The sequence below is a fragment of the Pseudoliparis swirei genome, chromosome 5 (genome assembly GCF_029220125.1).
Source record: "Pseudoliparis swirei isolate HS2019 ecotype Mariana Trench chromosome 5, NWPU_hadal_v1, whole genome shotgun sequence".
NCBI lineage: Eukaryota > Metazoa > Chordata > Actinopteri > Perciformes > Liparidae > Pseudoliparis > Pseudoliparis swirei.
In genome coordinates this window covers 1,817,396-1,829,298 of record NC_079392.1, presented here as the reverse complement: position 1 = coordinate 1,829,298, position 11,903 = coordinate 1,817,396, and the positions used below count along the sequence as shown (strand labels likewise).

The 11,903-nt window shown below is 47.9% G+C and overlaps 1 protein-coding gene across 1 annotated transcript in view; it reads right to left on the bottom strand.

The window, feature by feature from the left end:
• The window catches only part of zgc:101100 (uncharacterized protein LOC445169 homolog), a 3,836-nt gene extending 1,531 nt beyond the window's left edge, over positions 1-2,305 (bottom strand). The window contains exons 1-4 of the mRNA XM_056415013.1: positions 2,205-2,305; positions 1,587-1,756; positions 996-1,219; positions 1-418 (exon numbers count right to left, since the gene is read on the bottom strand). The exon at positions 1-418 is cut by the window's left edge and continues 1,531 nt beyond it. Coding sequence (XP_056270988.1) covers positions 1-418; positions 996-1,219; positions 1,587-1,756; positions 2,205-2,305 — 913 coding nt within the window. The remainder of the gene's footprint in view (positions 419-995; positions 1,220-1,586; positions 1,757-2,204) is intronic.
• Between the last annotated feature and the right edge of the window lie 9,598 nt (positions 2,306-11,903).

Here is an 11,903-nt window from a genome sequence, read left to right as displayed (position 1 = left end):
GTTGCACCTCCAGGGAGGAACCGCGCCGCCGCGCCACGGGCCAGAGCAGCGGGAAAAGGGCGAGCCGGGCGGGGGGCGGGCGGGGGGGCTCCTCCGTCACGAAGGAGAACCGCGGAGGAGGAGGAGGAGGAGGAGGAGTAGAGGGAAGTCTGAGGGGGCAGCACACAGCGTCAGAGTCTGGAGGGGGGCACGCATCCCTCGTTTCATCCACTCCAGGAGGAGGAGGAGGAGGAGGAGGGCAGAGGGAGGGGCCGTCGGTGGGTGATGCGGTGACATCCCGTTGGTCCTCGGGCCCCGTGACGTCCTCCTGGCCCACCTCGGTACTGCAGCCTGTGGCCTCCTCCAGACTCCGGTCTCTGGGCGGAGGAGAGCAGCGCTGACCTTTACGGAACTTTGCCCTCCTGTTCTTGAACCACACCTGGATGAGAGAGAGGGAGAGAGAGAGAGAGAGAGAGAGAGAGAGAGAGAGAGAGAGAGAGAGAGAGAGAGAGAGAGAGAGAGAGAGAGAGAGAGAAGGAGAGAGAGAAAGAGAGGGAGAGGGAGAGAGAGAAAGAGAGAGAGAGAGAGAGAGAGAGAGAGAGAGAGAGAGAGAGAGAGAGAGAGAGAGAGAGAGAGAGAGAAAGAGAGAGAGAGAGAAAGAGAGGGAGAGGGAGAGAGAGAGTAAATGACAAATGTATGTGGACGTAGGTAAGATTTTTTTTTTCCATTTGAGAAATTGAAAAAGAAACAAATTGTTGTTATCAGATAAATATATATATATATTTGTACAGATAGGTAGATAGGTATATATATGGATATATAGATAGATAGATAATCTGATTCAAGCGACCCATATATGTGCACATATAGATTGTATGAATAAGGAGTATATTTGTATATTTGTGTTATCAAGATTCATATGGCGCATTTTCTCTCATTAAAGTCCCACTAAAGTATTAATGATCATAAGTTAAACGCAGCCGTTCAATACCAGAGTTGCAGCCCGCTGCTCTCACCTGGATGCGGGCCTCCGGCAGCTGGACGCAGAGCGCCAGCCGCTCTCTGGTGCCGCCGTCGGGGTAGTGCGTCCGGCGGAACGTCTCCTCCAGAGAGCGCAGCTGCTGCGCGCTGAAGGCCGTGCGGCTGCGCCGCGGCTGCTGCTGGTTGCCATAGCGAACCTCCAGGATGAGCTCTGATTGGCCGAGACACAACACAGTGAGCAGACAGCAGCTCCGGGCTCCTTGGTTTGCTCACACATTTCTATGTTGTTGTTTTCACATTGATATGCTATTGTTTTGCATATGTATATGTTATTGTTTCGCATATTTCTATGTTGTTGTTTTGCATATTTCTATGTTATTGTTTTGCATATTTCTGTGTTGTTGTTTTGCATATTTCTATGTTGTTGTTTTCACATTTATATGCTATTGTTTTGCATATTTCTATTTTGTTGTTCTCTACATTTCTATGTTATTGTTTTGGATATTTCTATGTTGTTGTTCTCTACATTTCTATGTTATTGTTTTGGATATTTCTATGTTGTTGTTTTGGATGTTTCTATGTTGTTGTTTTGTATTGACCCTCGGTCACCGGGGCGACCCTCGTACCTGCCAGCCTCTCCGCCACAGACAGCGCGTGCGCGGCGGGCCCGCCGGCGGCCGCGGAGAACACGTGGTACTGCTCCGCCATCTGCCGGTGCAGGTCGAGCAGCGCATGCGCACCGTGGAGGGGGAACACGCCGCGAGACGCAGCGCAGCGCAGCGAGTCCATGTGGAGTCTGGAGGAGACACGGATGAACTGTGTATTAGTACACAGAGTACTCAGAGTACTCAGAGTACTCAGAGTACTCTCCAGCCTCAGGCCGAGTACTTTAAACTGGAATGGCCCTGAAATATATTCCATAGATAAACAGGTGGCTGTTATGAAGGTTATGAGGAGTGATTATTACAGAATGAGTAAATAAAGATGTTTTTATTGGTTCATTTTTACATTCTTGGAATCAGAAACCAACTATAAACACATCTGATAAACATCGTGATGTCATCTACCAGAAGAAACACACCTGACACGTCTTATGCATCTTATTTCCATAAAAAGAGCATGTTAAACTCCAACAACAACAACAACAACAACAACAACAGATGTGTTATACCATCATACGAACACACTCAGCTTCTCTCAGAGGTGACCACGTGGTTAACATCTTCACTGTCTAGGGGTCTTACCTGAGGTCCAGCGCGCGAGGGTCCGGTCCGGTCTGGGTCCAGTCCTTTAGTCCGGGTCCCTTCAGTCCTCCAGCACCAGCTCTCTGGTTCTCAGAGACCATCAGCCTCCAGCATTTAAGAAGCATTTACCCAGACTCCCCTGCGCCATCAGCCAATAGAAAGAAGGTTTTAGTCGGGATTAGAGGGGGGGGCCCAAGTTTTTTGTTGGTGAAACTATTGAACTTGGGGATGTGTGCCCAGGATCCCCGATAAACGAGCCCGTTAAACAATTAAAACAATGCGCGGGGCTAATCTCCTCTTTTCTCTGGGGGCCTTGTTTTCTAACCGGGACCATATTTTGCCCATAAACTGTCCCCGTGTGAAGTTAATCTGAAGCTCCTCGGAGAGCTTTCAGAAGATCAGAGAACAGGGAGACACTTGAACGCGACATGACGTCATTATCACCTTCACTTCTCCCAGAGTGTAGAAACTAACTGTCGTCACAGTGTTGAGTATTAAACACTTTATACCGCTAGTGACGTCATTCTATACAATGATCTTCATTATATCAAGTTATTATTACACATCATGTCACATTAACTGTAATGCAGCTATAAGGCCTTTCACTTTTATATATATATATATATTTGTTTTTTGTCAACAATGATAACTTCTACTTTATAATATTCCAACTGTTGTACTGATTGCTGGAGTTATAGTTACAGTTTAATGTGTTTTAATACATTTATTAGATTTTACACTGACTTTTAAACAATGATTTTAAAAGAGTGAATTATTCCACTTTATATTTCATTCTTAAAGTAATGTTTACATTTATCTCACAGCTTTATTTATTCATTTATAGATTCAGATTTGGTCTGTAAAGCTTATGAACTATGATGTCATGTTTATAAAGCTTTAATATGATCATGTGAGTTAAAGCTCCATCTTGGTCATTAGAATACTTGTTTTACAATAATGCAAAGAATAAATGACATCACTCTAAACTACATTATTAAGTATTATATACTACTTCAAAAAACTGTTCTGAACACATTAATGCATCAATACATATAATATTATACTTTATTCATCATATAATATTATACTTTATATATAATATAATATTATACTGAAATGGGCCATTCTGTATTTCTACTATTTCTACTTTAAGGATAATATTTAATAATCTAATTTCCTAGACAAACAATTTAAACTCAATAAAACACGTCGAGACACGGGTACTTTTATTTACTGAAGGTTCCAGTTTATTCATGTTTAAATTCAACTTGTTGCGTGACTCGGAGTTGCTTCCCTCATCTTCATCTTCATCTTCAACATCAATAACAGTTCATCCTGCAGCTGATGAAGACGATGTTGTTGTTGTTGTTGTTGTTGTCCCAGATGAACACGTGAGACGTCTTGTTGTTTACACATTTCTTCTTCACTTCTCAAACGGATCAGATTCCAGAAATAAGAGAAAATGTTTGTCGTCTTTTTTCTTCTTCTTCACGTTTTCTATTTTTTTTTTCCTCTCCTCCTTTCTCTCCATTCTTGGCTGTCAAGCTCCATTAGTGTCAGATAGAAATAAGTCATTTAGAAGAGGCTCGGCCCCCGGCCCCTCTCAGGGCTCCAGGATTAGGCCCCAGAGGTCTTTGTCTCCGCGGCTCTCCGGATTAAAGAGATTAAGTGGAGAGAGAGAGAGAAGGAGGAGAAGAAGTTATTTCATGGCACTTCATGATGAAACCGGCCAAAGCTGTGTTGGCTGGGGGGATTAGAGGCACACAAAGAGGGGGCTTGTGTGTGTGTGTGTGTGTGTGTGTGTGTGTGTATGTGTGACCCCCCCCCCCTCGTTTCCCCTTCTATGGCCTTCACCTCCTCCACCATCCAGACCGCCAGGTGAACATCACCCTGTTCCTTCTACGGTCTGAACTCCACACAGAACTCTTAAAGGGTTCTTTAGACGGCTTTGTGGTTCTACGGAGAACCATCACCTATTGGAGAACCATGGAAATGGTGCCTTAAAGAACCATTTCTTAAAGGTTCTTTGAGACACCTTTATAGGATCTTTGAAGAACTCTTTAAGGACATGGTTCTTTGCAGAACCCTGGTTTGAAAGGTTCTTTGAGGAACCATAAATGGTTCTTCTATGGCATCACTCTGAAGAACCATATATGGTTCCAGGGGAAACCTTCGTGCTCCTGTGTGCAGGGGGAAGGGAAGTTGCAGCGAGCGATTGTCGAGACGTCTTCGTCCCACCGGAGGGGAAATAACAGGAAGTATTACAAGTTATTAGAGTTCATAATATCTCTTATTGTTCTTGAGCTGAATTTATTCCTCAGATATCTTCATTAAAAATGTTAAATACTTCATTTATTGATCCAGTTTGAAGACATGAAGAGAACTCGTGATCCTTTGACTAGTTTGTGTTCTATGAGGGATATTCATCATAAATTAACACTGGAAACTGAAGAATTAATTGTTAAAAAGCCTCTTAGTTAAAGAGTTCTAAGTGAGTGTGTGTGTGTGTGTCCTTAATGAGTTATTAAAAACATGTTTTATTACTACGTTACTAAATGAAACGGATAAACAGCGCCGACCATTAAGAGCGTTATAATTAAGAAGTTGGAAGTTATAATTAAATAAGAGTAACTTATCAGAAGAACCAAAAGATGTGACGTACATTATTTTTTGGGGTAAAAAAAAAAAGGATCCCTAACTTTATACCAAATAAGAAAAACAAACAAATTGACAATATTTTGGCTTTTTAACATTTAATCTGCCGATTATTTTCTTTAAAAAGCCAAACAGTCCATAACCTAAATATATTGTTTTATTAATAAGTAGTTCAGTATTAGAGGAGACTACAGTAAATAACAACAAACAAACAGCAGCTGATGTCATCACTTCACAAGCTGGAACATTTGATTTGGATTTTTGCAAAAAAATGACGATTAATTTAAACCGTCGAACAATCTGATCAAAAGTCATCGTCAGGATTTTGCTAATTAATAATAACTCAAACGTTCAGCTCCAGACTCAATACAACATTTATCATTTATTATGATTATGATTCATTTAAATAGTTTATTAAGGACATTTAAGTGAGGAGTAAATAAAGACTGGAGGCGCTTCATGTTCTTCCTTTATCTTCTTTTATGTGTTAAAGTCTGTTTAACAGATGTTTAGAGAGCTCCGCCCCCAAAGTTCACGCTTTAACTTCAATCTTTAACTTCACGCCGTGTTAAGCTGAAGCGTTCTTTATGACTCGTCGATAGTGTAAATGAGGATCGAAGCTTTGTCGTTGTCAGTTACCCCAACGGAGGCCATCGATTGGCCGAGCACAACCGGGGGGCCTTCAGGGGTGATGGGACGGAGACGAGAGAGGAGAGGGGGGGGGAGAGATTTCTTCCAGGAGGGAATCGATCGGCCGTGTGACCTTTGACCTCTGGGAGGCGAGCGAGCGGCGGGTCAATCGTTCTCCTTAAGCCCCGAAATCAAGCGAGACAGAGAACACACACTCTCTCACACACTCATACACTCACACACACACACTTTAGGTTCTTCTAATCAATAACTTCTAGTGGCAGGTTAATTGTTGAAGTGTTTGTTTGCAGCCCCCCCCCCCCCAGCGACTCTGGGTGATCACAGGGGGGGGGGGGGGCACTGATCGATTTGATAATGAAGACGACCCTATAAGCTGCGTCGCTCCACATGTTCAGAGGAGACGGAAGAGGAGACGACATAGGGAAGAGGAGACATGGAGGAGAGGGAAGAGGAGACGACATAGGGAAGAGGAGATGACTTAGGGAAGAGGAGACGACATAGGGAAGAGGAGACGACTTAGGGAAGAGGAGACATGGAGGAGAGGGAAGAGGAGACAACATAGGGAAAGAGGAGACATGGAGGAGAGGGAAGAGGAGACGACTTAGGGAAGAGGAGAGGGAAGAGGAGACGACATAGAGGAGGGAAGAGGAGACGACTTAGAGGAGAGGGAAGAGGAGACGACATAGAGGAGGGAAGAGGAGACGACATAGGGAAGAGGAGACGACTTAGAGGAGAGGGAAGAGGAAACGACTTAGGGAAGAGGATAGGGAAGAGGAGACGACATAGAGGAGGGAAGAGGAGAGGGAAGAGGAGACTACTTAGAGGAGAGGGAAGAGGAGACGACTTAGAGGAGAGGGAAGAGGAGACGACATAGAGGGAAGAGGAGACGACTTAGAGGAGAGGGAAGAGGAGACGACATAGAGGAGGGAAGAGGAGACGACTTAGAGGAGAGGGAAGAGGAGACGACTTAGGGAAGAGGAGAGGGAAGAGGAGACGACATAGAGGAGGGAAGAGGAGACGACTTAGAGGAGAGGGAAGAGGAGACGACAGAGGAGGGAAGAGGAGACGACATAGGGAAGAGGAGACGACTTAGAGGAGAGGGAAGAGGAGACTTAGGGAAGAGGAGACGACATAGAGGAGGGAAGAGGAGACGACTTAGGGAAGAGGAGACGACGTGGAGAGGGAAGAGGAGACGACTTAGAGGAGAGGGAAGAGGAGATGACATAGAGGAGGGAAGAGGAGACGACATAGGGAAGAGGAGACGACTTAGGGAAGAGGAGAGGGAAGAGGAGACGACTTAGAGGAGAGGGAAGAGGAGACAACATAGAGGAGGGAAGAGGAGACGACTTAGGGAAGAGGAGAGGGAAGAGGAGACAACATAGAGGAGAGGGAGGAGGAGACGACATAGAGGAGGTAAGAGGAGACGACATAGTGAAGAGGAGACGACTTAGAGGAGAGGGAAGAGGAGACGACTTAGGGAAGAGGAGAGGGAAGAGCAGATGACTTAGAGGAGAGGGAAGAGGAGACGACATAGAGGAGGGAAGAGGAGACGACATAGAGGGGGGAAGAGGCGACGACTTAGGGAAGAGGAGACGACTTAGAGGAGAGGGAAGAGGAGACAACATAGAGGAGGGAAGAGGAGACGACATAGAGGAGGGAAGAGGAGACGACTTAGAGGAGAGGGAAGAGGAGACGACTTAGGGAAGAGGAGAGGGAAGAGGAGACGACATAGAGGGAAGAGGAGACGACTTAGGGAAGAGAGGGAAGAGGAAACGACTTAGAGGAGAGGGAAGAGGAGACGACATAGAGGAGAGGGAAGAGGAGACGACTTAGAGGAGAGGGAAGAGGAGACGACATAGAGGAGGGAAGAGACGACATAGAGGAAAGAGGAGACGACATAGGGAAGAGGAGACGACTTAGAGGAGAGGGAAGAGGAGACAACTTAGGGAAGAGGGAAGAGGAGACGACATAGAGGAGAGGGAAGAGGAGATGACATAGAGGAGGGAAGAGGAGACAACATAGGGAAGAGGAGACGACATAGGGAAGAGGAGACGACTTAGGGAAGAGGAGACATGGAGGAGAGGGAAGAGGAGACGACATAGGGAAGAGGAGACATGGAGGAGAGGGAAGAGACGACTTAGGGAAGAGGAGAGGGAAGAGACGACATAGGGAAGAGGAGACGACTTAGGGAAGAGGAGAGGGAAGAGGAGACGACTTAGGGAAGAGGAGACGACATAGAGGAGGGAAGAGGAGACGACTTAGAGGAGAGGGAAGAGGAGACGACTTAGGGAAGAGGAGAGGGAAGAGGAGACGACTTAGAGGAGAGGGAAGAGGAGACGACATAGAGGGAAGAGGAGACGACTTAGAGGAGAGGGAAGAGGAGACGACATAGAGGAGGGAAGAGGAGACGACATAGGGAAGAGGAGACGACTTAGAGGAGAGGGAAGAGGAGACGACTTAGGGAAGAGGAGAGGGAAGAGGAGACGACATAGAGGAGGGAAGAGGAGACGACTTAGAGGAGAGGAAGAGGAGACGACAGAGGAGGGAAGAGGAGACGACATAGGGAAGAGGAGACGACTTAGAGGAGAGGGAAGAGATGACTTAGGGAAGAGGAGAGGGAAGAGGAGACGACTTAGAGGAGAGGGAAGAGGAGACGACATAGGAGGGAGAGGAGACGTGGAGAGGGAAGAGGAGACGACATAGAGGAGGGAAGAGGAGACGACATAGGGAAGAGGAGACGACTTAGGGAAGAGGAGAGGGAAGAGGAGACGACTTAGAGGAGAGGGAAGAGGAGACGACATAGAGGAGGGAAGAGGAGACGACTTAGGGAAGAGGAGAGGGAAGAGGAGACGACTTAGAGGAGAGGGAAGAGGAGACAACATAGAGGAGAGGGAGGAGGAGACGACATAGAGGAGGTAAGAGGAGACGACATAGGGAAGAGGAGACGACTTAGAGGAGAGGGAAGAGGAGACGACTTAGGGAAGAGGAGAGGGAAGAGGAGACGACTTAGGGAAGAGGAGAGGGAAGAGCAGATGACTTAGAGGAGAGGGAAGAGGAGACGACATAGAGGAGGGAAGAGGAGACATAGAGGGAAGAGGAGACGACTTAGGGAAGAGGAGACGACTTAGAGGAGAGGGAAGAGGAGACAACATAGAGGAGGGAAGAGGAGACGACTTAGAGGAGAGGGAAGAGGAGACGACTTAGGGAAGAGGAGAGGGAAGAGGAGACGACATAGAGGGAAGAGGAGACGACTTAGGGAAGAGAGGGAAGAGGAGACGACTTAGAGGAGAGGGAAGAGGAGACGACATAGAGGAGAGGGAAGAGGAGACGACTTAGAGGAGAGGGAAGAGGAGACGACATAGAGGAGGGAAGAGATGACATAGAGGAAAGAGGAGACGACATAGGGAAGAGGAGACGACTTAGAGGAGAGGGAAGAGGAGACGACTTAGGGAAGAGGAGAAGGAAGAGGAGACAACTTAGAGGAGAGGGAAGAGGAGACGACATAGAGGAGAGGGAAGAGGAGATGACATAGAGGAGGGAAGAGGAGACGACATAGGGAAGAGGAGACGACAGGGAAGAGGAGACGACATAGGGAAGAGGAGACATGGAGGAGAGGGAAGAGGAGACTTAAGAGGAGAGGGAGACGACATAGGAGAGGAAGAGACGACTTAGGGAAGAGGAGAGGGAAGAGACGACATAGGGAAGAGGAGACGACTTAGGGAGAGGAAGAGGAAGAGGACTTAGGGAAGAGGAGACGACATAGAGGAGGGAAGAGGAGACGACTTAGAGGAGAGGGAAGAGATGACTTAGGGAAGAGGAGAGGGAAGAGGAGATGACTTAGGGAAGAGGAGACGACATAGAGGAGGGAAGAGGAGACGACATAGGGAAGAGGAGACGACTTAGAGGAGAGGGAAGAGGAGACGACTTAGAGGAGAGGGAAGAGGAGACGACATAGAGGAGGGAAGAGGAGACGACTTAGGGAAGAGGAGAGGGAAGAGGAGACGACTTAGAGGAGAGGGAATAGGAGACGACATAGAGGAGGGAAGAGGAGACGACTTAGAGGAGAGGGAAGAGGAGATGACATAGAGGAGGGAAGAGGAGACGACATAGAGGAGGGAAGAGGAGACAACTTAGAGGAGAGGGAAGAGGAGACGACTTAGGGAAGAGGAGACGACTTAGGGAAGAGGAGAGGGAAGAGGAGACGACTTAGAGGAGAGGGAAGAGGAGACGACATAGAGGAGAGGGAAGAGGAGACAACATAGAGGAGACGACATAGAGGAGGGAAGAGGAGACGACATAGGGAAGAGGAGACAACTTAGAGGAGAGGGAAGAGGAGACGACTTAGGGAAGAGGAGAGGGAAGAGGAGACGACTTAGAGGAGAGGGAAGAGGAGACGACTTAGGGGAGAGAGGGAAGAGGAGACGAGAGGGAAGAGGAGACGACTTAGGAAGAGGAGAGGGAGAGGAGACGACTAGAGGAGAGGAAGAGGAGACGACTAGAGGAGAGGAAGAGGACGACATAGAGGAGGGAAGAGGAGACAGAGAGGAAGAGGAGAGGAGACTAGGAAGAGGAGACTTAGGGAAGAGGAGACATTAGAGGAGAGGGAAGAGGAGACGACTTAAGGAGAGGAAGAGGAGACATAGGGAAGAGGAGACGACTTAGAGGAGAGGAAGAGGAGACAACTTAGAGGAGAGGAAGAGGAGCGATAGGGGAAGAGGAGACGACTTAGAGGAGAGGGAAGAGGAGACGACTTAGGAAGAGGAGAGGGAAGAGGAGACTTAGGGAAGAGGAGACTTAGAGGAGAGGGAAGAGGAGACGACTTAGGGAAGAGGAGAGGAGGAAGAGGAGACGACATAGAGGAGGGAAGAGGAGCGACATAGGAGAGAGGAGGACTTAGGGAAGAGGAGAGGAGGAGGGAAGAGGAGACAAGAGGAGACATAGGGAAGAGGAGACGACTTAGGAAGAGGAGAGGAAGAGGAGACGACTTAGAGAGGAGAGGGAAGAGGAGGAGACGACTTAGGGAAGAGGAGAGGAAGAGGAGACACATAGAGGAGGGAAGAGGAGACGACTTAGAGGAGAGGAAGAGGAGACGACTTAGAGGAAGAGGAGACGACTTAGAGGAGAGGAAGAGGAGACGACTTAGAGGAAGAGAGGAGGAGACGACTTAGAGGAGAGGGAAGAGGAGACGACTTAGGAAGAGGAGACACTTAGAGGAGAGGAAGAGGAGACGACATAGAGGAGGGAAGAGGAGACATAGAGGAGAGGAGACGACATAGGAGAGAGAGAGGAAGAGGAGACATGGAGAGAGGAAGAGAGACGACTTAGGGAAGAGGAGACGACATAGGAGGAAGAGGAGACAGGAAGAGGAGAGAGGAGACGACTTAGAGGAGGGAAGAGGAGACATAGGGAGAGGAGACTTAGGGAAGAGGAGACGACATAGAGGAGAGACGACTTAGGAAGAGGAGACGACTTAGAGGAGAGGAAGAGGAGACGACATTAGGGAAGAGGAGACGAGGAAGAGGAGATGACTTAGGAAGAAGAGAGGAGGAGAGGAGACGACTTAGGGAAGAGGGAGAGGAAGAGGAGACTAGAGAGAGGCGACTTAGGGAAGAGGAGACGATAGGGAAGAGGAGACGACTTAGAGGAGAGGAAGAGGGAAGAGGAGATGACTTAGAGGAGAGGAAGAGGAGACGACTTAGGAAGAGGAGATGACTTAGAGGAGAGAAGAGGAGACATAGAGGAGGAAGAGGAGACGACTTAGAGGAGAGGGAAGAGGAGACGACTTAGGAAGAGGAGACGACTAGAGGAGGGAAGAGGAGACAACTTAGAGGAAGGGAAGAGGAGACGACTTAGAGGAAGAGGGAGAGGAGAGAAGGAGACACTTAGAGGAGGGAAGAGGAGACATAGAGAGAGAGGAAGAGGAGACGACAAGAGGAGGGGAAGAGGAGACGACTTAGGAAGAGGAGACATGGGAAGAGGAGACGACATAGAGGGAAGAGGAGACGAGAGGAAGAGGAGACATGAGAGGAGGGAAGAGAGCGACATAGGAAGAGGAGACTATAGGAGAGGAGACGACTTAGAGGAGGGAAGAGGAGACGACTTAGAGGAGGGAAGAGGAGACGACATAGAGGAGGGAAGAGGAGACGACTTAGAGAGGGAAGAGGAGACGACATAGAGGAGGGAAGAGGAGACGACATAGAGGAGGGAAAAGGAGACCACATAGGAAAGAGGAGAGGGAAGAGGAGACAACATAGGAAAGAGACATAGGGAAGAGGAGACGACATAGGAAAGAGGAGACATAGGGAAGAGGAGAGGAGATGTAGTGCAGAAGTCTATAAATACTGAAACGTCTGTACTGTGTGACATGAAAACAGACTCTTCTTCTTCTTCTCC